The 9,963-nt window shown below is 39.1% G+C and overlaps 1 protein-coding gene across 1 annotated transcript in view; it reads right to left on the minus strand.

Annotated features, from left to right (window-relative positions):
* Positions 1-7,357: 7,357 nt before the first annotated feature.
* The window catches only part of ccdc137 (coiled-coil domain containing 137), a 4,441-nt gene continuing 1,835 nt past the window's right edge, over positions 7,358-9,963 (minus strand). The window contains exons 5-6 of the mRNA XM_037688404.1: positions 7,901-7,980; positions 7,358-7,805 (exon numbers count right to left, since the gene is read on the minus strand). Coding sequence (XP_037544332.1) covers positions 7,638-7,805; positions 7,901-7,980 — 248 coding nt within the window. The 3' untranslated portion in view covers positions 7,358-7,637. The remainder of the gene's footprint in view (positions 7,806-7,900; positions 7,981-9,963) is intronic.

Below are 9,963 nucleotides of genomic sequence, written 5' to 3' on the forward strand. Positions count from 1 at the left end.
TGAGGAGCAGACTGCTTTGAATTTAACTCCATTGCAGACTCTCATCTTGAGCGAGCATGAAGGCAACAGTGGAAAGGAAAACGTCACTCATGAAGAAGAAACCTTTAGCAGAACCAGGCTGACAAGCGGCCATCTCCTTCAACCGGCTGGGTCCGAGAGGAACAGGAAGGAGGAACAGATACACAATGGCAGGTTGAGAATCTCATGTTGAGATATAAATAATATCAAATGAAAACTATTCAATTGCAAAACTTCATTTAAGGAAATGAGGTCAAGTTGTCCTCCAGTAATCTAAGCTTAAGGCAGCATAACAAGCCAACCCTAATTATAGGATTGATCAAAAAGGAAAGTCTTAATCCCAGTTTTAAAACTGGACAATGTGTCAGCCTTACAGACATAAACTGGAAGTTGGTTCCACAAGAGAGGAACCTGATAACTGAAAGATCTTTCCTCCCATTCTGCTCTTGGAAACTCTATGAACCGTGAGTAAGCCTGCAGTCTGAGAGCAAAGTGCTCTGTTAGGAAAACATGGAACAACAAAATCTCTAATTTAAGATGGAGCTAGGTTGTTGAGAGCTTTGTAGATTAGAAGAAAGATTTGATAGGGAGCCAATGGAGAGAAGCTCAAACTGGAGAAATATGATCTCTCCTATTAACTCCAGTTAAGACTTTGGCAGCAGCATTTTGGATCAACTGAAGACTTTGAAGAAGTAGTTGGTTAAGAAATAAATGTAGATCTGTATCTTGCCCAGGCCTCCCTTGCAAAAGAGAACCGTGATCTCAATGGGATTCGCCTGGTTAAATAAAGGTTAATAAATTTGGACATCCAGATAATAAACCATAGCAATAGTGCAGTCTAGACGTGACAAATGCATGAACCAGTTTTTCTGCATCGTTTTTAGATGTTTCTAATTTTAGCAATATTACGCAGGTGGAAGAAAGTTGTTCTGGTAACGTTTTTAATGTGGGGGTTAAAAGATCAAAAATAACACTAAGATTTTTCACCTTAGAGCTGAAGGACAGATTAATGCCATCCAAGGAGGGTGAAAGACTGAAAAATATATTCCCAAGATGTTCAGGTCCAAAAACTAAAACCTCAGTCTTGTCTGTGTTCAAAAGCAGAAAGTTTAGGGTCATACAGTTTTTTTTAATGTCCTTAAGACATGTTTGTAGTCTAAGTAACTGATTGGATTCATTGGGTTTCATGGACAAATATAACTGTGTATCATCAGCATAACAATGAAAATTTGAAAATGAAATAAGTAAAACACTTTGATCTGAAGACAGATGACATAGTAACAAAAGTTTTTTCTTTTTTAAGTTGCATTTCAGTTCTTCAGTAGCAAGTTTTCCTGGTTTAAACCCACTTTCTGTTCCGTTAGACGTAAACAGTTTGAAGCCAGCAGCTTCACACTCCTGGTTAGTCAGTACTAACAAATGCTCCTGCTGCCATTTGACTTTTTCTTTCAAATCTAAAATGGAGCAACGAGTAAAATATTTAGGTATAACTGAACTTTCTGCAAAATCAATATTCATAATTCTGTTCGTTCACAATTACAAAACAATAAACATGGTTTAGATGGTTATATGCAATATATTTCAGTCCATAAAGTGACACTGTGTAATTATTGTATTTGACTAAGTTTTAAAATGCCCAATAAAAATAAGGTCCAGCTGGTAATTCATTAATCTGCCACTAATGGATAATGCAGTTTCCTCAATGTAAGTTCCACTTTTGAATATTTTTGATTTTTGTTGTAAAAATAAAATCCTTTATGTCATCATAAATACATACAACACAAATAAATGTATAAAGCTAACTTTAATTCTGTGCTGTGCATGTTGACTCTTTCCTGTGTACAAATGTAACAAGTTGACTGGTGTGAGACACTGAAAGAAGAAACGTCATTGGAAACATATTGCTGTGGCTTCAGCAGATATTTACATGAAGTCAACCGGATAAGGCTCATCAGGTGCCACACGATGCTGCCAGGCTGTGTGGTAAAGACTTACCAGGAAGAAAACTGTAAAAGTGCATTAACGTTCATAGTAATCAGATATAATGAGACCAACCACACACAGACCAAAACATTTCATTTTAGCTCTGTAATATTCTCCGTTCACCTGAGCTGCTAATAACATCTTCATGTGTGGTGTTTATTTGAATGAAAAAAGTTTTAAACAAATTAGAATTTATACCTGCTTTGACTTGAAATGAGCTGTGTGCTATTCACACTGCACTGTCAAGCAAAATTATTCACTTAAAATGTGTCTTTTGTGCACTAGCCTGCACACACACACACACACACACACACACACACACACACAGCTGCGGCTGCCTAGCATTAAGCTGATTCAGGTTTCTCCCAACGACTCCCACCTCCTCGCGCAGTCAGCAGTCATGAGCACTTGCTTGAAAAATTTAATTGATCACAAACTGCAGCTTTGTTCAAGTAAACAAGACGGCAAATGTGGGAAAATGTCTATTTGTACATCCTGCTCATAGCACAGGTTGAAAATACAATCAGAACATTTTCAACACTTTTTTGACTTTTCATATTCAAAGTGCAGGTTTTATAAATTGCATTAATGTTGCGAGAGCATGCGCAAATGTACATCCTTAAAACAGTGCACGTCACATTATTTCCTGCCTAATATCCAAATACCGTATGTTCCGGCAAATAAGTCACCGTTTTTTGCAAAGATTTGTCAGTCCTGCGACTTATATACACCCCCACCCCCCATATTTACAACAAAATTTTGGACTGATGTTTTAAATTTCGAAGAACTGCAACAGTGAGTCCTCCTGCGCGCGCTCGCTTCACTCAGCTGGTGCAGGCGGAAGAACGATGGAGAGCTAGCAGCTCCGGCTGCGATGGAAGGATGGCGCTGCGCCGCCCAGGCGAAATAAAGTAGTTTAGAGCGTTAAAGCGCATTTATTAAGAAAAAGTTCAACTGATGCACATTGTTGCTATAATGTTGAGCAAACAAACAATTGTTTTTAAGTGTTAATCTTGTTAAATTTCGAAGAACTGCAACAGCGAGTCCTCCCGTGAGCAATCGCTTCACTCAGCTGGTGCAGGCGGAGGAACGCTGGAGAGCTAGCGGCTCCGGCTGATGGATGGCGTCGCGCTGCCCAGGCGAAATGAAGCTGTTTTGACCATTAAATAAACGTGACGGGTCAGTGGTGATGCATAATAAATGCAACTTATATACCAAAGCAACTTAAATATGTTTTTTATTCCTCTTCACAATGCTTTTTTTTGGACTGATGCGACTTATACTCTGGAAAATACAGTACTTGTGACAAACGTTCAGTCTACACAACAAATAAAGGTGTCTATGCAGCCTTTTAGAACTTTCTTGCACCATTTTAATGTTAAAAGTCTCTCTGGATGCCTGGTTATTAGATATGTCGCAGAATATTGTGAACTAAATATTAGTTGGTGTTCATATTTAGATGTTACCAGGTCAGTGATGCTCTTTGAAATCATAAACAGCCCAGGCAGCAAATGTAGCTCCCCTGACAACGTGAGTGGATGTCTTACACCTGAGTGCTGATGGGTGTGCTCGGCTCAGGAGAAATCACAAGCAGCTGTCTCTGATGTGGACATGTCCTCATCACACAACAATCAGTGGACAAACAGATGAGAGAAAAAAGTCAGAACCGTTAGATTTTACTCACAAACCAGACAAAAAGAGAGTAAGTAGGCTCAATCATCCAGGTAAATAAATCACAAAAAAGTTAAAACGTCATCTGGACAGTTTCTTTTTTTGGAAGAAAGCGTTTTGTCTTTCATCCTGTGAACAGGATCTGTCGTATTATTTTGTTGACATGTTGAACCAGTCTGCTGTTGAGTTCCCAGGCTTTACATACTGTATGCAAAATGAAGGCGCATGTCTAAAACAATAGATCAGCAGTGCATAACAATCAAATATTATAGGCAAAATGGCTGCTTACTCACCGAACCAGCCCGAGGACAACCTGGCCATAATTCTATTTAATTCAGTTTATTTATAGCACCAAGTCACAACAGGAGTCATCTCAGGGCACTGAACAGAAACATTCATATATAAAAATAATAAGTTACTATTTATCTGAGGAGCAGACTGCTTTGAATTTAACTCCATCGCAGAACTCTCATCTTGAGCAAGCACGAAGGCGACGGTGGGAAGGAAAAACTCCCTCATGAGGAAGAAACCTTTAGCAGAACCAGGCTCAGGACAAGCGGCCATGGTAAAAAAACCAAAAAAAAAAACAATAAGTATGTCCAATCATTTAGGTAAATAAATCACAAAAAAGTTAAATCATGTCATCTGGACGTTTTCTTTTTTTTTATTTGGAAGAAAATGTTTCGTCTTTCATCCGAAAGACTTCATCAGAAGTCTGACGCTGATGAAACGTCTTCTTCCAAAAAAGAAACCGTCCAGATGACATGATTTAACTTTTTTGTCGTAAAGCCCTTTGAAACACCATCTGCTGCTATAATCATCTGATGGCTACTGAAAAAGAATCAATGCAGTATTTGTTTTTAATCTCACTTAAAAAAAAAAAAAAAAAGCATTTGTATTTGTTTAGAGGCCAAGATTTAACCAGAAGACTTATTCAATAAAAAAATAATTTATTTTAAAATTAGTAACACTGATAAACTTGATTACACACCAGCATCCTTCTACAATCAGCCTGGACTTGAGACAGGATTGATCTTTAGCTTTTGCGGCAGAACTAATGTGAAAATCCAGCTGATCAAAATAAAAGGGGAATCTCTTATTAAATTAAACAGTCTGGCGCTGCAAAGCATTTCCCTCATTAAGGTGAAGTACATACAGACACAAACAGGAACTTTGCCTTGTTATGCTTTTATTTTGAAGACTAGTAGCTTTTTCTTTGAGGTCAACTTCCTAAAGGCTAGCTTCATGGAGCGCACATATGATGACAGGCTGGCCAGACTTCACCTGGAGTTTTACCTAATTATCCATCTTATTGGGCCAGACCACTGGGTGAAGCTGAGGGATAAAGTGGACTGAAACTTTTGTTTGTTGTTTTGTATATTATTTGCACAAGTTGGTAGTAGAAAAGCACCAATCCAATATTAATATCTGTATCAGTACCGATATTGTGAAAAAAAAAACGTTATCGGTAAAGACCGATCCGATATTAGTATCCGCATCGATATAAAAAAAAACTCTTGATCAGGTATCGGTGACAATGTGACCGATCCAGAAGGGCAGGAGCTGATCACGGTTTATTTTAAATATCTGCCAACCAAGTTAGTGAACCTGTTGTTTTTTTCTTCTTATTTCAGCTCCTTATTATTTATTTTACATTATAGATTTCCTGAAGCATTTGAAAGGTTTGCTGAAGTTTATTTTTCCATGTTTGACCAAAGTTGTCAACATATTTTTGTCAGTTTCAGTATCTTTATTATTATTTTACATCGGATGTTACACTCATCATTGCACTGACTGAACAAATGTGTTGTTTTTACGTGTTTGACAAACTTGTGAAGCTACTGGTGTGTTTTGCTGTACTGGTGCAGTTTTCAAAAAATGTGTAATTCAGTACATTTGTCTGCATTTAAAAAAACAAACAAATGTTTTAAGTTAATTCAGCAGTTTTTCTGGATCATATCGGTATCGACCGATACTAAACCGTAGCTATCGATATCGGAAGCGAAAAAAAAAAATTGGATCGGTGCATCCCTAGTTTGGTAATCAGTTGCGTGTGTTAAAATCATTTTGTATATATTTAGTTGTAACTGTTTTGCTTAGGGGAGGATCTTCATCTATTTAAGTAGGAGAATAGTGTGGGGGCTTTTTTTCTTTCTTGAAGATGGTTTATATTCCTGTCTGACCACTGATGCTGTAACCCTGTGCCAGAACTTGTGACAGGTAAGATGCTTGCACAATTTTTTCCGAAGCAATTAAAAAAACAGCTCTGGAAAACTGCAGAAACCTGTTGTCGCCGTTTTCATTCTGTTGGGAGGGTTCTACAACTCAAACCCTCGCATATGAGCATGAAATAATTTTAGAAAAACATTTTGTAGGGATTTCTGCAGTGAACAAGCTACAAGTACTTGGGTGTACACATGAATGACAACCTCAGCTGGAGCAACAACAACACCAGCCTGATCAAGAAAGCTCATCAGAGACTCTACTTCCTCAGACGGCTGAGGCGAGCTGGTCTGGGAAGCTCAGTCCTCACCTCCTTCTACAGGTGTGCAGTGGAGAGCATCCTGTGCTCCAGCATCAACGTGTGGCATGGAGGAACACAGCTGCAGAAAGAAAAGCTTTGCAGAGTTGTGAAGGCTGCACAGAAGACTGTCGGAATCAGCCTCCCCACCATCACAGACATCTACACCTCCAGATGCAGGAAGAGGGCCACCTGCATCATGAAGGACCCCACTCACCCAGCACACACACTTTTTGCCCCACTCCCCTCAGGAAGGAGGTTAAGGAGCATTAAGTGTAGAACCACTAGACTGAGGAACAGCTTCTACCCTGAGGCTGTTAGACTCATGAATCTCTAACTAGAATAATCACTGTGTAAAACCATATCATGTTGCTGCTGATCTGTTTCATGTTGCTGCTGATCTGTTTCAATGTTGATGTGTTCATGCGTGCACATCTGCTCACAGACTCATGTTCATGTTTGTGCTGATGTTCAATGTTTTATGTTATGAGTGCTTAGTGTATATTTAGTTGATGTTTTTCTTAGTTCATATCTTAGATGTTATTACTGTTTTTCTTATACATTTTATTGTTGGATGTAACTGGGACCTTGTGTACATAATTTCGTTCCACCACATGTACCACATGAGGTGCGAATGACAATAAAGAAACTCTGACTCTGAACACAAACAATTAAAAATGTCCACACAAAATGAAACTATAGTTTTCATGGGAAGGATTTATGTCTTGAACAAAACAACTCAAAGTATTCTGTTCGTTTCATGTGAAGCTCAATGACCTCACACACACACACACGCGCGCGCGACACTAAAACGACGATAAAACCATCCAGGAAAACATTTCCATAAACAAGCATAAACACACAGAGGGGGAGTAAATGCAAAGAAGCACATCCTAGTAAACATCTGACATAAACAGTGAGCCACTGACTGTTTATTTTATTTTTTTAATTGAACTTTTATTTATACAGGTAGTCCCAATGAGTCCCGAGGACTCACTTCAAGAGACCTGTTTGGGAGCAGATGATGGGGGTTAAGGGCCTTGCTCAAGGGCCCAGAGTGGGGCAAATGAGGGTGGAGGCAGGTGTGGGTGCTGCACCTTTTCCACCCACATTTTGAAGTTGTCACTCCGGGGAGAGGAAACGGAGACCTTCCAATCACAGGCCCACCTTCTCTAACCACTGTGCCACCACTCCCCATGTGTGTTATTGAGCAATGCCACAAAACACGTGACTCTTAAATTTACTTAACGTGATTATGAACGTGGCACATTATTTATCACATATTAACAGCCTGCGGAGGCAAATTAAACTTATCTCCCTGAAAAATGTGCACTGTGTTTACAGACTGCAGCTCCAAAATGACACAGTCTGCTCGTCAGTTCCTGCAGATCACTGCCCTTCAGTACAAGTACTCCATTTAAGAGGTTTTATTCAAGTCCCCACTTCATGGATTTGCACTTCTGCTCTGCTTCTGTTTCTTGAGCTGACGGTAGGCCTCCACCACTCGCCGTCTCTCCTCCTCCACGAGTCTCTGTCTGGCCATGGAAGGTTTCGCTGTGGAGGCTGCGGTGTGGCCCAGCAGAGAGTTGAGAAGCAGCTGCTTCGGAGCCTTCTGGATGGAAGACATGAAGAATAAAACTCTCAGTTAACTATTTGTCCAAGCACCAAGAGCTGCAAGACAACAGGTGCTCACTGCGTAGGAGTTACCGGATTTTTAACCTGGGCCTTTTTGGGTTTGGCACTGAGCGATGGAGGGGCCATAGCAACTTCACCAAATGGAACGTTATCTATAAAAAAAAACAAACAAACAAAAAAACCCCATTAATATATGTAGAATAAACATAGTCAAAGAAAAGCAGCTCAACAAAACAGAAATACCGTGAGTTTACAGTTTTTCTATTCTCTATTATATTAGGTTATTAAAGTATTATCAGGGGTGGATGTAAGGACATTTTCAAGATTGTTCTGCAAACTTTACAATAAAGATGGCAAAAAAAAAAAAAGTAATTTAACAAGTTACTATATACAAATGTTCTCAGTCGGCCATCTGGACGACTGCTCAGAACGTCCCAGCTGAGGCGGATGCTGCTGGAGTGTGACTTCCTCGTTCTCCTCTTCCTCTTCATAACTATGCAAGTGAGGCGCTCGCAGCACATTTAAAGCAGGGATTAAAACAAAGTCTTTGGATTCAAATGTTTTCTACACCTGGACGTTACACAAGCATTCACTCCCCCACACACCACCCAATCCCACACGTTCGAGAGCTTTTTTCTGCATAGTTCCTTCTCAGAGGCTTTCAAACGCAGAGGCATATATATATATATATATATATATATATATATATATATATATATATATATATATATATATATATATATCGCGCGCAGGCCTCAGTAAAAGTACACAGTACAGTCTAGTGTTCTGAAGCTGTAAGACTTCCTGAACCATCGAGACCGATGGCATTCTGAAGGAAGAGACGGCTTTAAACAACTTCTCTGTAGTTTTTACAATGATGTCATTTCAGAGTTTTCAATTGAGGGTTTGTCTGACGCATTAAAAAAAAAAAAAGATCATTTGCAGAGATTAACTTATTATTTTAATTTATTTCAAGACTGACGTTTCTCCCCTGAAATGATTATTTCAGTCAAAGGGATTATATTACAGGATTTCAGCTCATGTAGTAATTAAACACTATCCATGTTTCATATTGGATCATTTATTAAACTGCATTAATCACAGTACAGATATCTCTCGATATGGTTCTAAATATAAATAAGTTTAGCTCATCCAAACAGCCACAACACCTTAAAACACCGTGCAGAGGTGACTTTTCTATTAACATTATGACACACTACAAACACCTGAAACGGCCTCTCACAGAGAGAACTTTGTGAGTTTTGCATAAAAGTTAAACACGGAAACACATCTTGCTATAATCTGCGGCATATACATATTTATATTTTACACTTAATATTATTTAATTGTAAGAAAGCAGCAGACGCAGCCTCTCACTGTGAGAGACTTGGGCTGCGTGTTCCCTCGGCGGTACGAGCTCTCTCGCTCTCTCTCACCTGGAGTTTGGTCTAAAGCTGCACGTCTGCACGATGACGACGATGCTCGGAGCACATTAACATTTAATACAATTATTATTATTATATGCAGCAAGGTGTCCTCTTTGGAAAATAGTTCAGGAAACGGCGATTGTTGCTCTCACCTGCAGTCTGTCGCTAAAGTTGGGCACACCCGTTACCTGCTCCCTCTTTCGCGTTGACAAAATGTTTTCGTTTTATCGATGACTGTGCTCATTGATCATGACTTCATGTTGATAAAAAAACAAAAATCAGCACAAATTGTTTCATTCATTTTTGTGTTTTTTAGGTCAAAGTGTTTTATATAACGAGTTAAAATGTTGCTGATCAATTTGAATTTATTTTCCAGTATCAAATGGTCAAAATTGTTTATAGTTTAAATAAGGATTTTGTTTTTTTTTCCAGGCAAATTGATGCACTTTAGTTTCTGCTACAGACTAAAACGTTTAAAAAAGTTATTCGTCATTATAAGTTGATCTATATTCATTTTTTAAATTTAACATTAATAAGGACACAACGTTATGCACAGGTGTACTTATAACAATTTTATAGATATGATTACAGTCGCGGCGGAGAGTTGGGGGGGCACGAAATGTTTTCGGGGTCCCGGGGGGGGGTGGCGGTGGGCGCCGTAAGAAAACAAACTGGCCGCGGCCCGCGCAAGCAAGCGTCGATTGTTAA

The sequence above is a fragment of the Nematolebias whitei genome, chromosome 15, assembly GCF_014905685.2.
Source record: "Nematolebias whitei isolate Nwh7 chromosome 15, NemWhi1, whole genome shotgun sequence".
Taxonomy (NCBI): domain Eukaryota; kingdom Metazoa; phylum Chordata; class Actinopteri; order Cyprinodontiformes; family Rivulidae; genus Nematolebias; species Nematolebias whitei.